At 50.9% G+C, this 22,472-nt stretch overlaps 2 protein-coding genes across 6 annotated transcripts in view; one reads left to right on the forward strand and one right to left on the reverse strand.

Moving 5' to 3' along the window:
* Positions 1-11,650, forward strand: part of LOC125939295 (zinc finger protein 184) — a 32,912-nt gene extending 21,262 nt beyond the window's left edge. For all 5 annotated transcript variants that reach the window (XM_049654695.1, XM_049654697.1, XM_049654696.1 and 2 more), the window contains 3 exons: positions 492-618; positions 918-1,013; positions 5,203-11,650. In XM_049654695.1, coding sequence (XP_049510652.1) covers positions 492-618; positions 918-1,013; positions 5,203-7,160 — 2,181 coding nt within the window. In that variant the 3' untranslated portion in view covers positions 7,161-11,650. The remainder of the gene's footprint in view (positions 1-491; positions 619-917; positions 1,014-5,202) is intronic.
* LOC125939373 (uncharacterized) overlaps positions 1-22,472 on the reverse strand; it is a 561,003-nt gene that overhangs the window by 323,311 nt on the left and 215,220 nt on the right. The window lies entirely within an intron of this gene.

Below are 22,472 nucleotides of genomic sequence, written 5' to 3' on the forward strand. Positions count from 1 at the left end.
TGCTACATTGAGTTTTATTCCTTACTCGGCCACTCAGTTTTAATTTATCTTAATCTCTTGGTATACATCTTGGTATACTTTGAGATGTGATAGGGAATTCTCCTCCCCAGATTCTTTCAGAAACATTTTTGATTGTTACTGAACATTGTAGGTAGTAAAACATTTCATTTTTGTTAGTAGGTGTATTATTAATACTTGGTAGACCTTAGAACACAGAGGTGATGATGACTGACCACAACAAAGGCCTCCATCGACTTACCACTAATTGTATGCCAGACCCTAAATGTGTCACGTTGACTTCTTATATGGATCTCACAGGGAGCCTACGAACGAGGTACCGTTTTTATAGTCACTTCACAAAGAGGAACCATCAGAGTCCTTTTCCAGATGGCCCCGCAACTGTCTCGCCTTGCTTCTGTCAGTGTTGCCGACTTGGCCCTTTCCCCGGGTTAATGCGTTATGGCTGAGGAGAAATATGTTTGCTATTTCAGGAATCCGTGACCTTCAAGGATGTGATAGTGGATTTTACCCAGGAGGAATGGAAACAGCTGGACCCTGTACAGAGAGACTTGTTCAGGGATGTGACGCTGGAGAATTATACACACCTTGTCTCTATAGGTAAGGGTCTCTCGGAGTTAAGTGTCTGTGGGTGTGGAGGAGGAGGGCTCTCTGCTGAGGTAAGTTTTTGCCTCTAATGAAGTTACGGAAGCAAAGATTGCTAAGTTTTGAAAAGGTTTCTACTCTCCTAGCAGGTAGAAGTACAACCTAGTAATTTTTCTGAACCCACGTCAGTTTCCAGATTAAACCATGTCTGGGCATTTGGACCGCTGAGGCTTTATGTGCTGTTCAGAGCCGTCGGATTTGTCCCACGGGGCTTTTACTGCAGCCAGACACCTTTTTTTCCCCCCTGTGAGCAGGACTCCAAGTCTCCAAGCCTGACGTGATTTCCCAGTTAGAACAAGGGACGGAGCCATGGGTGGTGGAGTCCGGTGTTCCGGGAGCTACTGGCGGGGGTAAGTACTGGGGACCTGGGGGAAGAGCATCGTCACTTCTAGGCCTCAGCCTGGCAAGAGGTTTTTATGGCTGAAATCTAGATCGATCTGTTTTTCTTGAAAGCAGCTCCCGTGGCGAAACGAGAATCCGTCCGGACTCTTGGGCTTTGTGAGAACACTGGGGCTTTCGACATCTGTTCTAGTTTTATATTCCTCTCCCAGGAGGCATCCTTCCTGCCTTGTTCTGAAGGCAACCTCTTAACCTGGACTCCGGTGGGTTCCATCTTTCCCCACCTCCTTTGGGACTCTGATCTCTTAACTATCACCTCGCTTTACAGCCCTACAGGGTTGTTTCCCCCGCTTTTTTTAGATCTACAGGCTCTATTACTAGGCCTTTCAAACGGAAACAGTAACCTAAATTTCTGAATACTTTTACTCAACACTGTTCATCCTTTCGGCCACCATCCAGGCTGCCTCCTTGCCTTCCCAGCCAAACTCTGCACGAGCGAGTCTGTGTCTGCAGTCTTCCGTTTTATTCCTTACGCCTCCGATCCTACGACTCAGACCGTCCTTGAGACTGTAAATAACTTTCTTGTAAACCGTGAATTCCCAACTGCACAGAGAGACCTCTTCAGAGATCTGACCCTGAAAACATATACAGACTTAGTCATACAAGGTAAGGGATAGATCTCCAGAGTCAGTGAGCTGGGGTGGGGGTTCTTTTTTATGGAGAAAAGAAAGTACTCTGTGTTCAGATTTGGGAAGTGTTGGATCATCTAAAATTTTAGCAGGTTTCTTGCCAGAAGAACTCAGATTTTCAAATACGTAGTTGGGCATTATGAATTTCCAACAGGGTTGCATAGAATGTCACATTCTTCCTCAAACCCTCACCCTCCCAACAGTGAATCCTTTCCAAACTGCACAATTAAAATATTTCCCTTAGAGGCCCCCTGGGTGGCTCGGTCCATTGAGCGTCTGACTTTTGGTATGATCTCACGTTCTGGGAGTTCGAGCCCCACATCGGCCTCTGTGCTGACATTGTGAAGCTTGCTTGGGATTCTCTCTCCCTCTCTGCCCGTCCCCTGTGTGCACTCCCTCTCAAATAAAATTTTTTTTTTTTTTAAGTTTTTGACAGAGACAGAGTGCAAGCATGAGCTGGGGAGGGGCAGACAGAGAGAGACAGGGGGAGACACAGAATCCAAAGCAGGCTCCAGGCTCCGAGCTGTCAGCACAGAGCCTGACGCGGTCCTCGAACTCAGGAACTGTGAGATCATGTCCTGGGCCGAAGTCGGATGCTTAACCGACTGAGCCACCCAGGCGCCCCCAAAATAAATAAATTTTTTAAAAGAAGATGGTTTCGTGGAACACAATTTAGAAAAGTGATTTAAAAAAAAAAAACAACCTTTTATTAAGTCATGCTTACACATTAACTTTTGGGGAAAAAAATGGTCAAGTTTTATTACAAATTAAAAACGAAGTTTTTAAAAATCCCAACTTGAGCAGATGAAAAAGCAATTTAAAAATATTTAAATATGTATCGAAAAATCCTAGACTTTTCACAAAATGCTTTAGTCATTACCAAAAAGACTTATTTAGGTAAAAATACTAGACCGCTCATGTAGGTGGTGGTTCCAGTGACCCGGTCCGTAGGCAGAAGACAGTCCCTTAAAATATTTGGCTCCATTCTTTGGTTTACTTTTGTTCCTGGGACGTGACCAAACGATGGCCATCTTGTAAGCTGGCCGTTGGTCCCGCCCGCTTCAGCCCTCAGAGCAGACTTCCTCTTAGCTGGGGACCTGGCACTTTTTCCCTCCGTAAAAGCGGTTTACAGATTTACAGGAATGTACAGGTAATCGGAAGCGGTAACAATACCTGCACCGAAGTGGCTCCTGGTCCTTGTATTGTCTTCCTTGCCCTCTTTCTGCCGTCTCCTCTGGGCTGTCTTGGTGACCTGGTCTCTGCAGAATCTTGATGCGTAGCCGCGATCCCTACGGTCTCCCCGGTGTGTGGCAGTCCGCGTGTGTGAGTACTTCTCCACGCACAGGGGTGTTGCGGTCCTGCGCTCAGTGCCCACAGCTTCACGCTAGTAAAGTGCAAATGCCTTTCTGCAGTAGGAATGGTGTGGTTCAGTCTGGCCTTCTGGAACTTTCTCTGTCGTAGACCCTGGGTCTGGAGTTCTCTCTTGCCTAGCAAGAAAGCCGGATGCAGGATTAAAAATGTGAGAGAGGCTAATGTCGGGAGGAGACAAGAGCCCCGGTCTTGATTCGTTTTTATTAGAATCAGGAGGCGTACAAGCCTGGGGACGGGTGCACACAAAGAGACCGTGAAATCCATGAAATCGTGAAGGTTAACTCACGATGGGCGTGGGGGGGAGGGGGTTTGGGTCCGTATAAAACAAACTCCTGGCAGAAGGTTGGGTCTCGGGGACTAGAAAGAGCCTGCACCTCAGGGTCTACAAGCACCTTTCTTTTGCTAATTAGCTCCTCTCTGGGTGACATCATCCCGTGGTGGTCTATAGCCCTCTGTACCTGTTTGCCTAATTGGGTCCTTCCTTCCTGTGAAATCAGCTTCTTGCTACTGTGCTAAGTCGGGGGGGGGGGGGGGGCTTTCCGCCCTGAAGCCTCATCTTGTTTAGCTCCTCTTGGATGCTGTCATACTGCGATTCCCTATTCTTAAACCTCTGTCCTCTCCCGGGCCTCTGCCCCGTTTACCTAATCTCACCCACCTCCCTCGTCTACCCAAGTAGGGCCTTGGGCGTGTTCATCCTATGGCTCGGTGCGCCCTGCGCCTTGGAAACCCAGCGGTGCAGGCTCGGGAGTTCCCGAGCTCACGCCCCACGGTCCTCCAAACCTTCCTTCTCTGCCCCGCCACTGCCGTTCTGGTCATTCCGTTGGTTACCGCGCGGACGTGACAACGTGGAGAGCACCTCCCGGCTTCCCCTGGGACTCCGGGGCTGGAGACGAGCCGCCGAACGGCCTCACAGGCCGCGGTCTCCACCTGCTCACCGGGAAGCGCTTCCGGGAGCCGTTCCTCACGGGCACGTGCCGTACACGTGGCTTGTCAAGTGCCGTTCTGTTAAGGAAACGTACTCGTTTCTTACGCGGAAGCTTGGCCATTCCCCAAGACCCGTGTCGCGTGGACCTTCCCGTCCCTGCCGGGGACGCGCCGCCGTCAGGAGTCTGCCTGCGCCGTTCGCCAGGGACGGAGGGGGGACAGGAGAGCTCTGGGCGCGTGCTGGCGGGGACCGTGACGAGGCCGGCAGCACGGGGCATTCGGGGTTCCCGGGGGTCCGCCGCAGCCTCCTGTTGTCAAAGGGACCAAAGAAACACGCTTTAAATGCGGCTTTTTATCTTTCCCGACTCTACCGGCGTTGACGGGCCTAGTTTTAGTTGTCGCCTGTGTCTGGGGCAGCGCTCCGCCTCCTGCTTGTGCAGAAGCCCCGGTCTGGCGCCGCTTCTGTTGTTCGTTTGCTGATAAACTGCCTAGTGTGTAGATCATTACATATTTGACTCTGCTTCTGTTTTATTGAGCCCCTCCCCCGAAACGTTCCTGTCGCTTCCGCAGCTCTGGCTTCCCCTGAAGCTGATCTTTCCTGTTACTTGAGCGTCTGGGTCCTTCTACTTTGGGCACCTACCACCCCCACAAACACCACCCCAGTCTGCTCCGTCACTGCCTTTTCTCGTTCTCAAAGTGCCGAAAATTGACCTTGTCATCTGCCTGCCTTGAAGTATTTCCTCTGTTGACAACTTCGCGTCTCTAGCAGAGACGGACTAGATCGTGTTCCAGGCTAAACACCGTGGTCTTAGCCAAGTCTTCCCGGCCTGTCCCTACTGGGAATCTTGGTTCCTCGATTTTTGTTTTGCTGTTCACTGGCAAGGAATCCCAGTTCAGACCACCTCCGTTAGCCTGTGTCTCCTCTTGGCCAGCTCTGTGGTCTGTCCTTAATCTACTGTGACCTCAAGTGGCGTTTCCTTACTGGCTCTTAGAGATTATCTGTGATGTGGAATTAGACATGGTCTCGCCGCTTTCAGATTTTATTTATGGCTATCCTTAGCTCTTTCCAACCTTCTCCTCAAATAATAGGGCTGCGCTCGAAAGTCCTCAGGACTTCCCAAAAGCTTTATTTTTAGCTTCATTAGATCATTCCCACAAGGGCAGTTATTTTTCCCCCTTCTGATTAGAGAATATAGGCATTTTCTTTTTCTTGCAGACCGTGACATCAGACCAGAAGATAGCCGAGCAGTCCCAGAGCCGGACATTTCTGAAGAGCAGCCGTGTCACGGGGCGGCGGTGGAAAACCACAAAAGGGAAGACCCTCGCGGTTCTGACTTTTCAGAAAGTTGGGGGTACGAAGGCAGTCTGGAGAAGCGTCAGGCACACCAGCAGGCGCTGCCAAGAGAAATAAAAATAACCGAAAAGACAATACCCACTTGGGAGAGAGGCCCTGTAAATAAGGACTTTGAAAAAAGCATCAGTGTGAGCTCAAACCTTGTGACACAAGAAACATCTGCAGAAGAGACCGCTACTAAGACGAGCGTCAAACAGAATACAAACCCGGTCAGAAAAGAGAAATCTTGTAAGTGCAACGAATGTGGGAAAGCGTTCAGTTACTGTTCTGCTCTCATTCGCCATCAGAGGACGCACACCGGGGAGAAGCCTTACAAATGTAATGAATGTGAAAAAGCCTTCAGCCGGAGTGAAAACCTTATCAACCATCAAAGAATTCACACTGGAGATAAACCCTACAAATGTGATCAGTGTGGGAAGGGCTTCATTGAGGGTCCGTCTCTTACTCAACATCAAAGAATCCACACTGGAGAAAAACCCTATAAATGTGACGAATGTGGGAAAGCCTTCAGTCAGAGGACCCATCTTGTGCAGCACCAGAGGATTCATACTGGGGAGAAACCGTACACCTGCAATGAGTGTGGAAAAGCCTTCAGCCAGAGAGGCCACTTTATGGAACATCAGAAAATTCACACGGGGGAAAAACCTTTCAAATGTGATGAATGTGACAAAACCTTCACCAGGAGCACGCACCTTACTCAGCATCAAAAAATTCACACTGGAGAGAAGACCTATAAATGCAACGAGTGCGGGAAGGCCTTCAATGGGCCCTCGACATTTATTCGTCACCATATGATCCATACTGGTGAAAAACCCTACGAATGCAACGAATGTGGGAAAGCCTTCAGTCAGCACTCCAACCTCACCCAACATCAGAAAACACACACCGGGGAGAAGCCGTACGACTGCGCCGAATGCGGAAAGTCCTTCAGTTACTGGTCCTCCCTCGCTCAACATCTGAAAATTCACACCGGAGAGAAACCTTACAAGTGCAACGAATGCGGGAAGGCCTTCAGTTACTGCTCGTCCCTGACGCAGCATCGGAGAATTCACACCAGGGAAAAGCCCTTTGAATGCAATGAGTGCGGAAAGGCTTTCAGTTATCTCTCCAACCTGAATCAACATCAGAAGACTCACACCCAGGAGAAAGCTTATGAATGTAAGGAGTGTGGGAAAGCCTTTATTCGGAGTTCGTCTCTTGCTAAACACGAAAGAATTCACACCGGCGAGAAGCCCTATCAGTGTCACGAATGTGGGAAAACCTTCAGTTACGGCTCCTCCCTGATTCAGCACAGGAAGATACACACCGGAGAAAGACCTTACAAGTGTAACGAGTGCGGGAGAGCCTTCAACCAGAACATACACCTCACGCAACACAAGCGGATTCACACGGGAGCAAAGCCTTATGAGTGCGCGGAGTGTGGCAAAGCCTTCCGGCACTGTTCCTCTCTTGCTCAACATCAAAAGACTCACACGGAAGAAAAACCCTACCAGTGTAATAAATGCGAAAAGGCTTTCAGCCAGAGCTCTCACCTGACTCAGCACCAGCGAATTCACACGGGAGAGAAGCCCTACAAGTGCAACGAGTGTGACAAAGCCTTCAGCCGCAGCACGCACCTGACCGAACACCAGAACACGCACACGGGGGAGAAACCTTATAACTGTAACGAGTGCAGGAAGACTTTCAGCCAGAGCACGTACCTCATCCAGCACCAGAGGATTCATTCGGGAGAGAAGCCTTTTGGATGTAGCGACTGCGGGAAAGCCTTCCGATACCGCTCTGCTCTCAACAAGCACCAGAGGCTGCACCCGGGCATATGACCCTTGCGGGAACATCACAGACGTGGCGGACGCATTTGCTCCGGTCTGTCCTTTGGTTAAGTGCTGAAGATGCAGAGTGAAGTGAGAAACTGCCTAAAAGATGTTAACTTTCCACGGTCGCACTATGGAAGGGAAAGTACATTGGGCTGAAGTAATCCGGTGGTTTTCAAGCAACTTTGTGACACTGGAAAATTCGACTGTTTTAAGCTTCACTTTGCTCATTGAATGAGGGGATTTGGAGTGGATGCTTTCAAAGGTTGTTTGGAATTTTATATTCCACTTTTGTGTGTTCACAGTGTACTCTTGAACGGGGTCACTGCACGTCAGCATTTTGCTGTGTCGCATCTAGAGTGTGTATATTTATGCATGTTTTGCCAATAGAAAGCGTCTGTGCTTCAGTAACTAGGCTGGGGATCTATTATGCTTTTGTTCTAATGCATTTAAGTTGACTAACTGGTTCCTAATAAAAAGAACTGTAAAGCATTCTTAAATTAGTAACTCATTATCATATAGTGGCTTACGTCAGTGTGAGCGTTAAACCTTCCTGTTATTTTCTCTTCTGGTTTTAACGTTCTAGCTCATCACAACTTACAAAGATCCTCTTCTGTACCTGAAACCAGTGTTATTTAACCCTCATCGCATCGTGGAATCACTTCAAGAACTTTGTAAAATTCTGTTGCCAAGGCGCTGTGCTCAGAGACTGGCCTGGGAGGTTAGACCAGGCACACTCCTGCCGCGCACCCTGGAAAGAACAAGGGGGCAGATTTCATTCCCCTTCCTTGAATTGTAGCTTCTTCCTGCGGCTCCTCTCACAAGCCTCACAGATTGGCTGCTGTACACAGTATAGTTTTTGTAATATTTTGTAAGTTGGGTTCGCACAGACTCTGGGATGTAGAGTCAACTTATTTCCTCACCACAGTGCAGAAATTAAACAGCTGTGTAAAGGTCATTTTACTTGCTTTTCCTTGGCCCCCCGATTTCTGAAGCAGACGACCGTGCCCACGATGCCCCCGGCAGGCAGGGCGACGCGCCAGCCAGAAATCAGCCTCAGGTTTCCTCCGGGTGGAGTCTGGTGATCAGGTAGCTCTTTCAAGGGGCACCTGACAACTTCCCAGCCTGGCCTTGAGAATGGAGAGCTCTGACAACAGGGTAGCACAGAAAAGGAGTTCTAGACTCTTCTGCAGGTGAGGTTTGGGGGAGGGGGCGCTGCAGATTTTCACAAGTGAAAAAAAAAATCCATGCAGTCTTTTTGGCTTATTTATATAAATGCCAGTGACCTACACTGGGATTTGGGCCCCTCCTTGACTGAAGACGCCAGACGGTGAAAAACAGAATTCAGGAAATAATGTAGCCATTTAAATCTCAGGACCTTTTTCTGTCGTAACTTGACACATCTATAAAGGAACGTCACCTTGGTATTCCTCAATTTCTCGAGACTTCTGTCACGTAGGACTTAGGTCGTCCCATTGGGGAGAGATAAGACTGCCCAGGAGGACTGGACCCCGGTCACAGGGTAAGCTCTGGCTGGAATCTGAGCCGCTCAGATTCCAAGGAAATGAAGCCTCTGCATCTGGGAAGGGTCCTCATTTCAGAGGAGATCCCCAAATGGGAAACCCCGCATCTGTCTGCAAGGAGAGGCCTCCTGTCCCTGTACCACCGATTCCTAAATGAACAGGATTTATGTGGAAATGCGTCCTGAACCCTGAAAGATCCCACTTTGTTCCCTTAACTTGATCCCTTCAGAGATGCTGTCAGGTCAGATGCGGAGCCCCGGGACTATGCGGTCACTGCCTAACTTCATCCTCTTCCATGCCTCCCCCTGTGCCGGCCCGCCAGCTCTCCAGACTGTGTGCTAACCACTCCCGGTATGCCAGGCCCCGACCGGGGATGAGCAGGGAGACCCCGAAAGTTACCGTGACCTTGGTTTCTGTATCTTTTTGAGTAGCCCACAAAACCGTATCTCCTAGTTGTCCCGGAACACCTCCCGTCCCCAGACGGGCAGACTACCAGCCGCTGCTCAGACGCGTCCGTCTCATCGCCCACTGTGGTGCCCGGTGTCCTTCGCCTGACGTGTCCCCTAGCCACGGGCTCTCCTTTTTTCCCTCCTCACTCCTATTTGAAGAACCGAGAAAGGAAGTTACTTTAAGCGGTATGTCTTTTTTCCCCTAATTTTGTTATTTATATGCCACAGACACCTACCATAACGTAGCTACAGATTTACGTAACGTGCCGGATCCCAGTGTGTTGGACTAGATGGCGGGGTACAACTAAAATCTAAAGGGGAGACTTGGAAGTTAGAAGTTACAGCTTTTTAAAAAACTTTAAAAGAAGTTACAGCTTTTTCCTTGAAATTATGATCAGCCCAGAAAAATAGAGCGGTTCAGTTTACATCAGAGGTGTAGCCACGACCATTGACAAGGATCTCCGCAGTAACGCAGAAAACAATACTTTGGGAGGCAAGGAATTCTCTATTATTTCTAAAAAATTCTATGACCTTCATATGTAGTTCCTAAGGGTGTTTCAGTGTCCGTGACTGTCCAGTCCCCATATAGAGACCAAGCATTTTTCCCAAGGTCCTAGATCGGCAATTTCCTAGTCTGTCGCCAGATTATAAAGGGCCACCTCACTGGGTTTTGTCCAATACCTTGGTGAGGGAAGCAGGAAAGGGGGAAATATCACATCACCTAGTCGGTCTTAAACATTTGGGTCTTCATTAAAAGTAATTCATCCGCAGCCAGTGCCTAAGATTTACCTGGCCTTACCTTACAGTAGTGGGGCTTCAGACGTGGACCAAACCAAATCTGCTTTCACAGAACTCACATTTATTCTAAATAAATGTGTAAAATGCCAGGGCGCCTGGGTGACTCGGTCGATTGAGCGTCCAACTTCTGCTCAGGTCATGATCTCACGGCTTGTGAGTTCAAGCCCCGCATTGGGCTCTGTGCTGACAGCTCAGCCTGGAGCCTGCTTCGGATTCTGTCTCCCTCTCTCTCTACCCCTCCCCTGCTGGTTCTCTCTCTCTCAAATATAAATAAACATGAAAAAAATTTTTAAATGTGTAAAATGCTGAGCGATGGTATTTTAAATAACACTAAAATAGCACAGATGGCTTGTGGGAAACCCCACCTAGGGGCTGCCCTGCCGATGCAAATCAGATGGCCGGAAACACCTTTCTCAGGAGAGGGTCTGTTTCCAAACAGAACTGAAGGAATGAACTAAGTAGATACCTGGGAGGAGAACTTTCCAGGCAGAGGGTGTGGCCTGGAAGCATTTGGCTGAGACAGAAGCATTTGGCTGTTCTAGGAACACCCGCTGGAGCTCGGTGAGTGGTAGGAGAGGTCAGACGGCTGGAAAACATTCACGGCTGGAAAACATTCATGCGGGGCCTGCCTGGCCTTGGGACGATTTGGCATTTTATTCAGAATGAGACGGTAAGTCACTGGAGGCTACTGAGCAGGGGAGGGACGTGATTTTGGTTATGTTTTAAAATGGTCACTGTGGCACCTGGGTGGCTCAGCCGGTTAAAAGTCCGACTTCAGCTCAGGTCATGATCTCACGGTTCGTGGGTTCAGACCCCGTGTCGGGCTCTGTGCTGACAGCTCAGAGCCTAGAACCTGCCTGGATTCTGTGTCTCCCTCTCTCTCTGCCCCTCCCCTGTTCATGCTCTCTCAAAATAAATAAACATTAAAAAAATTAAAAATGAATAAATAAAAGGGTCACTTGCTGTGATGTAGGGAAGAGACTGCGGGGTCGAAAGTACCAGAAGAGTCGAGCGGGACACTACTCCAAGAAGTCCAGCTAAGGGCTGATGGCAACTTGGACAAAACCGTAGCAGTGAGTGGTAGGAAGCGGTTGAGGCCGTATTTTGAAAACAGACCGGTTTGCTGATGGTGTGGACGTGGAAGCGTGAGAGAAAGAAACCAGAACGGCTCTCAGGGCTTTGGCTCGTGTAACCCGCAGAAAGAAGCTGCGGTGTTCTGAGCCGGAGGTCGCCAGAGAGGGCGCGGGTTCACACGAGGGGTGACAAATCAGAATTCAGTTTTGGAACTTGTTTAAACATGGTAAACCGCCCCCCCCACACACACACACAAAATACAAGAGCGTATAAAGAACACATCTGTACAACCAGCAGCCCCTCTCAACCCCCTTCCAGTCACAACCTCGCTCTTCCCCAAAGGTAGCCACCGTCCTGCGTTCTAATACCATAGAGAAGTTTCACCGGTTTTTGCTCTTTGCTCCTACAAACTCGCAAAGCGGGAGGCTTCCGTGACTAGCTTTTTAAACTCAGACCGTGCGTGTGAGGCTCACAGCTGCAAGGAGCTGTGCACGTAGCACCGTCTCTCCGTCCTACCACAGACGCATCGTTCCGACCGCTTCCAGCGCGAGGCAATTCCGAATAATGCCACTAGTGACATTCGTATGTGTCTTCTGTGCACGTGTACCCATCTGTTTGAACACCTAGGAGTGAAATTATGGCGTCATGGGGGGGGGGGGGGCACGCGTTCAACTTCAGTAGACACCGCCAAACCACTCGCCAAAGCGGAACAATCTCCCCTCCGCCACGCAGTAAGTTTCTGTTGCTCTGCATCTTTGCCAGCATTTGCATTTGTGTGTTTAATTTTAGCGATCGGGGCCAAGTGTTGCTTCGGATCCTTTAGACATCCGGGTGTAGACTTCCAGTAGGCTGCCGGGGAGGCAAGTCAGGAGCACGAAGGAGAGAAGTGCACTCTCTCCACGGCCTACGGTGTATATTTAAGATCGTGGGACTGGACGGGCTGGCTTAGGAGGAGAGCAGAGAGAAGAGTTCCGAGGACGGGGCCCTTAGGAATCAGAAAGGTGAGACCCATGCGGAAGGTAGGCAGCAGGTGAGGCGGGATAGTGAAGGAGCGCAGTACACGGAAGCCACACGCAAACTGTCTCAAGGCGAAGACGGCCGACTGGGTCTCCCTCGAGGCTGATCTAAGATGAAGGCTGAGCACGTCAGGTTCGGCAGTAACGAGATCAGCGTTGCTCTTAAGAGCAGCTCTGGCAGACTAAAACCTGATTGGACGGGGGTTCGCAGACTAGAAGGAAACGGTTGGAGAAAGCCAAGTCTGGGCACTTGAGTCTTGCTACGATGCGAAGAGAAAATCGGGGTAGTTGCCGGAAGAGGGTACCGAGTGGATGAGATCTCCCGGGACGTTGGAACGCTGCCGAGGCCGAACCAGTGATGATCTGGAGAGGAGTCGCGACGCGGCGAAGCCCTGAAGGGAGGGGGAGCGGGCTGACCTCAAGGCAGGAGGGAACACGGGGTCCTTGGCCGTGGCTGCCGGCAGGCTGGTGGAGGCACCATGTGGAAGCGCTCCCCCGACCGCTCCCGCCGCTTCGTCGAATTGGGTCCTCGGCTGAGCCTGAGCAGTGCGTGAAGTAAGGAGAGGCCTAAGGAAAGGAGGGCAGGAGAGGGGGGACTGACCTCACTGAGGAAAGGCGGGGCTGGAGGGCAACGGACAGTCCCTTTGAGGAATCTGGCCGTGAACGTCAAATGAGACCAGTCACCATCCCGGAGTTTCCTTTAGCCACGGTCTGCTGTTCTGTTCCACTGCAGGGGGGCAGGGATGGAATAAGCCAGAAACCGGATTTAACCGGGAGTTTTCTAGGAGAATCTGACCCAACAGAAGGTTAAGAAAACAAGGGAGGTCGTGAGAGACAGCTTATAATAATGGCTCGTGGAATTTAAGCGGGGAATGGAGAGAGGGAAGCAAAGATAAATCCATAGGTCTCACTGTCTGAGGTTTTGTTGGGGTTGAAAAAATTAAAGTGACACTACTAGAGGGAGGAAGCTGAAAGGGTAGGAAGGAGATGGCAGTCAGGCCGCGGCTGCTCGAAATGGGGTTTCCGAGGAGTGTACTCACTGGTAAGGACACAAGGTCCAGAGTGTGACCGTGGGTGCAGATGTCGGAGGAAGAAGGGAAAACGGGCTGCGGGAGGAGAGGAGGGCCGGGCGTTAGATGGGTGGCCTGCACGTGCATTAAAAGCCCCAAGGAGAACGGTCCCGGGAAGAGCGAGGCAGGTGCCGTATCCTCTGGCGGATGAGGGAGTGACCTGGGGTCGGCGGAGGACCTCAAGGAGAGGTTGTGGGTGGCCGACTCCCTTGCTTCGATGGCAGGTGTCCTGGCGGAGCTGGGGATTCCAGGGAAGAGGCAGAAATGACGGCCTGTAACAGGCGACGAGGAGCAAGCAGGACACCTACCCCACCTCCGGGCCGGTAAGTCTGCGTGCGTGAGAGCTGCATGGGAAGGAGAGCAAGGAGGAGAAGGAAAAAGCGCCAGAATTATCCGAAGACTTGTTTTCAGAGTCTGACGCATTTTCTTGTCAAGTCTCTCACTGTGACAAATGCAAATGAGAAAGTAGATTGGATCATTTGGAAACCTGTTTTTTAATGATTGTTTGTTTTGAGAGCGAGCGAGCGAGCGAGCTGGGGAGGGGCAGGGAGAGAGAGTCCAAGCAGGTTCTGCGCTGTCGGGGCAGAGCGTGATGTGGGGCTCGATCTCACGGTTGGTGAGATCATGACCGGAGCCGAAATCAAGAGTCTAATGCTTAACTGACTGAGCCACCCAGGCACCCTGACAATTTGGGAACATTTTGAATCAAGACTAACTAGTGACCACAGAGCCTCACAGTGCACAAGCCCCTGGGCGCAGCACCTCAGACCGTAGGTACTCAGTATGCATAACCGAGTGACTGGCTGAAAGTGAAGCCGGGGAGGAGAGGGGTCAGTACTCATCTTCACGACCCTATGTTCACGTTTTGGAGGAAAAATAACCACGGCCCAAGCCCCCAGGTCAATTACAGCGTCCAGGCGGAGAGAAGAGGAGGGGGAACGGAAGAAAACAGGGGCACAGGGCCCATGACGGAATGGGCTGGGAGCTGGGGGGACTTGGAGAGGCAGAGTGACGACGTGGGGCGATCCGCAGGCCCCACAACCTTCTGAATCACACAACCAATGCCCTCCGCACAAATTTCACATTTCTCCCACACCTTCGTTTTCTGATAGCAATGCTTTCCTCTACAGATCTGACCGCCAGGAGAGAACGCGATGTTCGCGCTCATTACAGAGTCCGGTCCTCACCACAGCTGCACTTTTGTTAATATGTTAGCGTCCTGTTTTATACGAGTCTCAAATGAGCGATCTGACTTGCGATGGTCAATGTGAGTATGTTCTGGCGCACCTGGGCTCAGACGCTTGGGACCAGGCCCTGGACAATGACGGCGGCGATAATAATTACCATTTATTAAAAAGCATCATGCCAGGCCGCTTAACATGCATTATCCCATTTTTTAAAACTACAGGCCTAGAAGGTCTGCGTTGCTACACCTGCTTTTACAGATGATAAAACAAATTTAAACAGTAAAGTAACTTTTCTGTCAATTATATAGAAAGTGGTGGAATGAGCATTCAAATTCTGTACTGGCTTGGTTCCAAGTCCGTATTTTTCCACCTCGTTGCGAAGCCTAAGAGTAAGTCACCAAAAGCAATGCTACCCTCTGGGTGTTGAGTTGACCGGGTCCCCTCCAGTGGCAAGAGTACATAGTGGCGCCCCTCTTGCCATCTCTGTCACAGCTTTATGCACTCCAGAGTTCCAGCTCTGGCATTTTCCTTGTCAGGGGATGCCTGGGGAGGCTCGGTGGGTTAAACGTCTGCCTCCTGATTTTGGCTCAGGTCATCATCTCACGGTTCGTGAGTTCGAGCCCCATATCGGGTTCTGTGCTGACGGTGTGGAGCCTGCCTGGGATTCTCTCTCTCCTTCCCTCTCTCTCAAAATAAACTTTAAAAAAAAGTTCCCCCCCCAAAACACAAGCTAAATCTCTAAAAAAAAAAAAAAAAAAAAGACAATAACAACTTTTGATGAAGCTCCTCGTCAAAAGCTTTTGAAAACATAAACCACAGGGGCTCTGGGGGGCTCAGTCATTTATGCGTCTGACTCTTGATTTCGGGTCAGGTCATGATCTCCTGGTTTTGTAGCTCGAACCCCGTGTCAGGTTCTGTATAGATCCTGCTTGGGATTTTTTCTCTCCCTCTCTCTCCTTCTGCCTCTCCCATGCTCGCACTCTCTCTCTCTCTCTAAATAATTAAAAAAAAAAAAAAAAAAAGGAAATGTAAATCACGTCATCATCATCATCAAGGCAAACTTCTTCACTGGATCAGTGTCCCAGAGGACTGCCAATGTACCTTCAATTAAAAGTTAACAAACAAATGATCAGTACTGTCTTTTTTTTTTTTTTTTTTTTTTATGTTTTACTTATTCTTGAGAGAGAGCATGAGCGAGGGAGGGGCAGACAGAGCGAGCGGGACACAGAATCCGAAGCAGGCTGCAGGCTCTGAGCTGCCAGCACAGAGCCCAATGTGGGGCTCAAACCCACAAGCGGTGAGATCACGACCTGAGCCAAAGTTGGACACTCAACAGACTGAGCCACCCAGGCACCCCACGATCAGTACTGTTTAAATGAACATGATGATCATGAAGCAATGGATAGAAGGTAGCATTACTATTTAAACCTGAGATTAAACATCCTGACCATCAATGGAACTTCAGGTTGCCAACCTCTCTGTACATCACAGAGCTACAGGATTGTTAAATGGATGCTGTTACGCTTCCTAAAACCGATTGTTAGGCACCTCAGCCACTTGTCACCACCTTTCAACAGAGCGTCCCTTCAGTGGAATCAGACCGATTCATTCAAAATCAATGTGCCATATGTGCATCAGACAGAAACCAATGTGTAACCGATTTGCTGAAAAAAATCAATTCATCCATTTTACCAAAAACGTATTTCACTATAAAGTTATAATTGCGTGAAGTAGGAAAAGAAATAGGTAATGACAAAAGTGAAAGCATTGGATACGTGAATTCTAATATTTTTTAAAGATTTTTGTAACATTTCAGCTGGGCAATTTTCACTTTTCTAGCATAAAAAATGTTCATGTTGAAAAAAATCAATTTGGGGAAATAAAGATAAGGTAGTTTCATTTCCTACCCTGTTATACAAAAAAGACTGGACTCGGTGACCCCAAAACTTGGGTACAGGATTCCTACTCTACGTGTGAGAGACACGGGTCATCTCTTTGCTGAGAGACAATGCGGGGTGGGGGGATACTTCTCCAGCTTTACACCGTGCAGCTGATTCTGAAGGTCTGGAGAGGGTCTCAATGCTGCTAGCAATCTGCTGGTGGCCAGGGTACAATCTAGGAGACTCACTAGAGTGCCGTCTTCAGTATGAAATAAAGTACTGGCTGTGAATGGCCAGAAAAGCAAAGTAAGAGCTACCACCTCATTTGCAACATTGACGGAATAATGACAAAACTTTCCAGAGACCGGCAAAATGGAAAATGACACTGGAAAATGTGAAAGAACTCAAAAGCCCCCGATCTCATCACACGTAGGCTGTTCCAGTGTGTAAACTCAGTTGCCGGAAGCACGCCTGTGAGGAGCGGAGACTGCACAAGGACAGAGGGGAGAGGGGTCCGGTGGCCTCTGCTCCGTGGCCCGGATCTCCCCACGGCTGTCGCTCCTTATCCCTCATGACGGCAGCAAACATGTGTCCCAAAACACGGCCACAGTGATGTCGCTGTCAACCCCCCCACCAAAGCCTGCTCGCCCCCACCCCCCCCCCCCCCAGCTGGGTGCCCCGGTGGCTGCTGTGGGCAGGACTCGGCGGAGGGTCACAGACGTGGCTCCCTGCTCTAGGGACCCCCTCCCGGCTGCCGCCACCCTGGGAACCGCAGTCCGTCCCCACACCATTCTCTGTGACCCGTGCTGCGAGCGGGGCCAGCACCTTCCTGGCAGACTTCGACACCCTACTCCGTCTCATCCCCCTGCGGTCCCTGCGGCCGGGCAGCCGGGCAGGACGGCGGAAACGGCACTCAGCGTCACCCTGTCCTCGGCCACGGTCCTCCGTCCTGCACGCCGCTGCACATCCACTCTCGCCTCCCGCCACGTGAAAGGTCTCCCGGAAAGTTCTCGGCCCTCCACGCAGAGGCCGCCTGCGACGGGGCCTTCCGGGTTTGGATGACCGGGCTGTGACGGCAGGTGGAATGTGTGCAAAGCGCACGACCCCCGCGGGACCGCGGCTCAGTGTGGGGCCACCTCGGCCCCCCCACCCCCCGCCGCCCCAACCCCACATAGCAGCCCCTCCCGTGCTGTTTCGGACCCCGGGGCCTGGGTGCTCTCCCCAGGGCGCCTCGTTCTCTGGAGTGAAACCCTTTCCTCCTGCCCCGGTGCACCTGCGGGGTCCCCTGCCCCTGGGGCGACCGCACTACCCGCGTCCCGGCAGAACACGGCCGGCTCTCAGCCAGCACTCGTCACGCCTGCGCGGCAGGACTCAACGGCCCGCCTGCAGGAGTTCTGGCTGCGCGACAAGAACATTCTGGAGAACGGAGCTCCCGCCCACGGGCTGGGAGGGAACAGGCCGCGCCGGAACCACGCACCCCCACCTGCCCCCTGCTCCTTCCTGTGTCCTAGTGTGTCCGGGCTGCGGGGCGTCGCCCGTCGTTAAAGGCTTCAGAAATCTGGCAGGACAAACTAGTGCTGAACAAACACCGACCCATTAACTTTTCCCTCTAAGCTGCAATTGCTACATTTTCGTGGTGGTCAGATCTCCTTCCCGCGACGGCAGAGGGGTTCCCAGGGAAGATCGTCTGCTGCGACAAGGGAAAGGTCAGAGAACTTTCTCTCTCTGGATCTGTCCCTGTAAACAGGTGTGGAGAGGAGGGAGAGGGGGACCAGCGGGAGTGACCTCACGACGGGATGGGACCTGTGTTCCGGACACCGTCCTGGTCACACCCTCCACCTCAGACGGGCTTCCAGGTGCTTGAGGCACGGCTAGGCCCACCCCTGAACCCAGGGGACTCATCCCGGTGGGGACCGGCAAGAAAGCGTCCGTGACCCTGCCGCACGTGGCCAGACGCGAGACAAGGCCGGACAGGCGGCGTTGGCTCTTGGGCGCACCGCTCGCGGAAGAGGACGGTGACCACGCATGTGCGGGGAGAGCACTCGGCCGGCAAACGACAAGAGCGGGAAACGGAGGCTTGGAGGCGGAGCCAGTTGAGGCGGCCTTTGCCAAGGCTGCAGCGGCCAGCTCACAGGTGAATGAGGCCAGTGAGAGCCGCAGGACAGGAAGCAGCAGGGCTGGGCGATCAGCTAAGTGCAGGAAGAAGGGGCAGGGGAGAGTCGGAGCCGACACCGACACCGTATGCACCGAGATGGCAGGACGGACGGTGACGGAAGGGGAGGGCGTCACCTGGCATTTGGGTGGGACAGTTCCCGCTGTGCCAGACGGCCCCGCGCACTTGAGGGTGCTTATCATCACAGACTCCTGCCACTAAATCCAAGGAATGCTCCCCAGTCACCGTGACCGCCAAAATGCCCTCTTAAGGGCTGGGGACACCACTTGACAGAGTAGCCAGTGTAAAAACCTGGGTTGAAGATGACGAGTTCCTTTTCAGAGATTACTCTGTGGCACAACAGAATCCTGGTCTGGAAACACGTGGGGAAATAGCTGGAAATGCAGGTCTTGACCATGAGCAAGGCTCTTGAGGGGAGACACAGACCGGAAACTCAGACTGAATGGTTTCAGCTGCACAGAAAGAGAAAAGGGGCCAGAGGAAAGATGCCAGAGACAACACTTTGGGAATGTCCACAGTCAAGAACAGAAGAGTCAAAGAAAGAGATAAAGCGAGTCAGAGCACTAGGAGGGTCAAAGCTCGGAGAGGCTGGATGAGGACACTGCCGGGCAAGATCGCGGGTGTTGGAGAAGGCCGCCTCCTGAACGAGTGGGACCAGGAAGCGAACAGCTAGCAATCAGGAGCTAGTGAAACCCACAGAAAATTGAAGTTTGGGGATAGGTAAAAATAGTCACATGGCTCAGAAATCACAGAAATATAAAAAAATAGATTTAAAAATGTGTCGCTCCCACCTCTGTCCTCCACCTGTCTAGAAGTCCCTTTCAAGTAACCGCTTTGAATTTTTTTTAATATTTATTTTTGAGAGAGAGAGACAGATAGACAACACAAGTGGGGGAGGGAGAGAGAGAGGGAGACACAGAATCCAAAGCAGGCTCCGGGCTCCAAGCTGTCAGCCCAGAACCCGATGCAGGGCTCGAACTCACAAACTGAGATCATGACTTGAGCTGAAGTCGGATGCTCAGCTGACCGAGCCGCCCAGGCACCCGTCACGTAACTACTTTAATTAATTTGTGCACCCTTCCAGAGTTCTGGTGCAGATAAAAGCAAATATAAATTCATATTCTTGTTTCAATTCTTTTTTAACACAGAATGTTATCCACCTGGCTTTTTTTCATTCAAATATATATTCTGCAGATCTTTCCACATAGAGAGTATCTTCACTTTTTTTTTTTATAGTATTGCATCATCCTCTTCAGAGAAACAGAACCTATAGATATAGATGATATATAGATTTAGATACAGAGAAATAGAGATTTTTTTTTTTTTTTAACTGGCTCATGCAATTGTGGGAGCTGACAAGTTGAAAATCCATAAGGCAGGCCAGCAGTTTGGGATCCAGATAAGAGCTGATGTTTCTGTCTTGAGTCCAAAAATCCCAAGAGCGAGCCTGCAGGCTGGAAACTCAAGCAAGATTTCGGTGTTACAGTCGTGAGGCAGAATTCCTTCTGCTCCGGGAAATGTCAGGTTTTGTCCTAAGGCCTACAACTGATTGAGTGAGGCCCACCCACATTCTGGAGGGTTACCAACTTTACTAAATATCACATCTACAAAATGCCTTCACAGAAACATCTAGCGTTTGACCGAACGACTCAGCACCATAGCCTGGCCAAGTTCACACACCAAATGAACCATCACCAGCCGCAGCGTTTCGCCACATGGACGGCCGGAATTTATCTGACCAATCCCATGGACATTTAGGTCCTTTTCAATTTTTTGCTATTACAAACTACTCGGTGAATTACCTCGTACGTGTGTCATTTAAAACACGTGCAGATGCGTGCAACTGTCAGATGCGGCCCAACTCCCCTCGGCCGCGCTGCCTACCGGCAACATGAGACTCTTTCCCCACCGCCTTGACAAGGACTCTGCCGTCAGACCCGGGGATCTCTGCCAGTCTGACCGATGAAAAAGGTCCCTCCGTGTAGTTTTTATTCTCCTCGTCTGTGAGCAGAGAGTCGAATTTCAAGGGGATGGGTCAGATTTTAGGGGCCAGGGAGCCAGTGGGTGATGGTAAGTGTACGACTGAAGAAACAGCAGTCTAAGGGGACAGAAATGTGGCAACCTTAGGACAGAACTGGCTTGCTGGCTGGAGTAAGTAGCATGTGGGTTGGTGAAGATGTTTTTAAATAGAAGAGCCCCACTAGACTTGTTGAAAGTGATAACGAGATGAGTCACCGGAGAGACCGACCGAAAACTGAGGCGAGCGGGAGAGCGGAGTCACGAGGAGACACAGAGAACGACAGCTGGGACGCGTGGCGGCCGGGGCCCAGCGGTGGGTGTGGAAAGCGTGGCGGACAGCAGGCCGTGGGCGGGGAGCAGCCGGCAGGCCCCTTCTGAAGGCACAGGGGGAGGAGAACTTTCGGAACAAGAATTAAAAAGGGAAGGCTCGGAGTCACCGGTGGGCGAGGAGAAGCACACGCGGCAGATGCCCACGCCCACAGGCCCGGGGACTCCTGCCCGCCGACACCCCCGGCTCCAGACAGAAGGCCAAGGTTTGCCCGATGATCCATCCATGTGGACACTGAGATTCAACAAATATTTACTGAGCATTTACCCGGCGAGGCACCCTGATGTCACTCGGAATGAAATGAGACCGGGAAATGGAGCAGAAGGCTATAAGCCAGACGCCAAAGTCACGTGTGTCTGAGAGGCCAGGAGGAGACGGGGGAACGTGAAGGTGAAAGGCATGTTCTGGGAAGAGCGGAGACTTACTTTGGTCTCACAAGTACCGTGGAAAACCTGTGAGAAGATGGGTCCCAGGAAAAGAAATCACTGAGCATCACAGAGAGGACTGGAGGGGACAACTGTTCGTTTGCGCAGCGGTCACGGGGTGACTTAAACACGAGGCAGGAGAATGGACCTCATTGTCCCAAAAAGAATCCTTGGTACACGTAAAAATTATTACAGAAAATTTCAAATAGACACGGAACAGTACAGTGAACTCCAGCGTATCCCTCACTCAGCTTCCATGATGCCAACCTTGTTTAGCCATCACCTCCTCCTTCCCCACTTTTATTTATTCCTGGGGTATTTTTTTGAGTATTTATTTTTGGGAGAGTGCAAGTGGGGGAGGGGCAGAGAGAGGGGGCCAGAACCGACTCTGAGCTGACAGCCGGGCTCACCAACTGTGAGATCCTGACCTGAGCCAAAGTCTATGCTCAGCCAACTGAGCCATCCAGGCGCCCCTCCCGGAGTATTTTTAAGACCCAGATACTCTATGACTTGTACCTCTTAACCCACAAAGGGCTTTTTCTTCCTTTGAAACATAACCATGATACCATTACCACAACTAATAAGATAATTTTATAAAGTTGTTTTGAGAAGCCCTGACTGAAGCATTTGCTAGGGGTTCCAAATAAAAACACTGGTGCTTAGAAACCCTGAAAAGAAATGCTGATACAGGGCAGGTCTTTGACAGTACTATGAAAAATTCCAATGTCAACTATTAACACTGGTGGACGTTCAAGATGAATATGTAAACACTTTGTTACATAGAAACCAAAACTTTTCTGTTATGTGTCGAGACGTATATTTACATACACATCTCCATACCTAGCATGTGCAGATATAAACACATTGATATGGGGGGCGGGGCTGAAATAACAATTACTAATATCTGAGTGACGGGACAAGTGTTTATTTTCTGCTTTTCATCCCTTAACGCTTCTCGGCCAGTGTGGAGGGGGTCGAGGAAGGGCGGCGGGGCCGGTGCTGGGGGAAAGATCGTGGCCCCCTTGGGCAGGATTAAGTGAAGGACTCCTCTTCAGTCTCCCAGTCCACAAATCAGAAATGCGATGAACAGATAGGAGGCACAGAAAGTACATGTTAAACGAATAAAGAGAAGGGGGAAAGGGAAAGCTTCACTCTGACTTATCTTGTGAGAAGCAGCAGCCACAGATTCAGGGTGCCTCCCCAGAGAGGCCCAGCAGCACCTCCCCGGCACCTGGCGAGCTGCCGCCCACCCGACACCCGCAGACTCCTCCGAGGGAAGCCAGTGACGTCCCGCAGGGCCCAAGACTTCCGGGAAATGGAGTCTGGGAGCCGGGACGATGCGGGGGCTTCTGGGAACTGTAGTTCGCAGCTGTGGGTTC

Source organism: Panthera uncia, assembly GCF_023721935.1.
Source record: "Panthera uncia isolate 11264 chromosome B2 unlocalized genomic scaffold, Puncia_PCG_1.0 HiC_scaffold_25, whole genome shotgun sequence".
Lineage (NCBI taxonomy): Eukaryota > Metazoa > Chordata > Mammalia > Carnivora > Felidae > Panthera > Panthera uncia.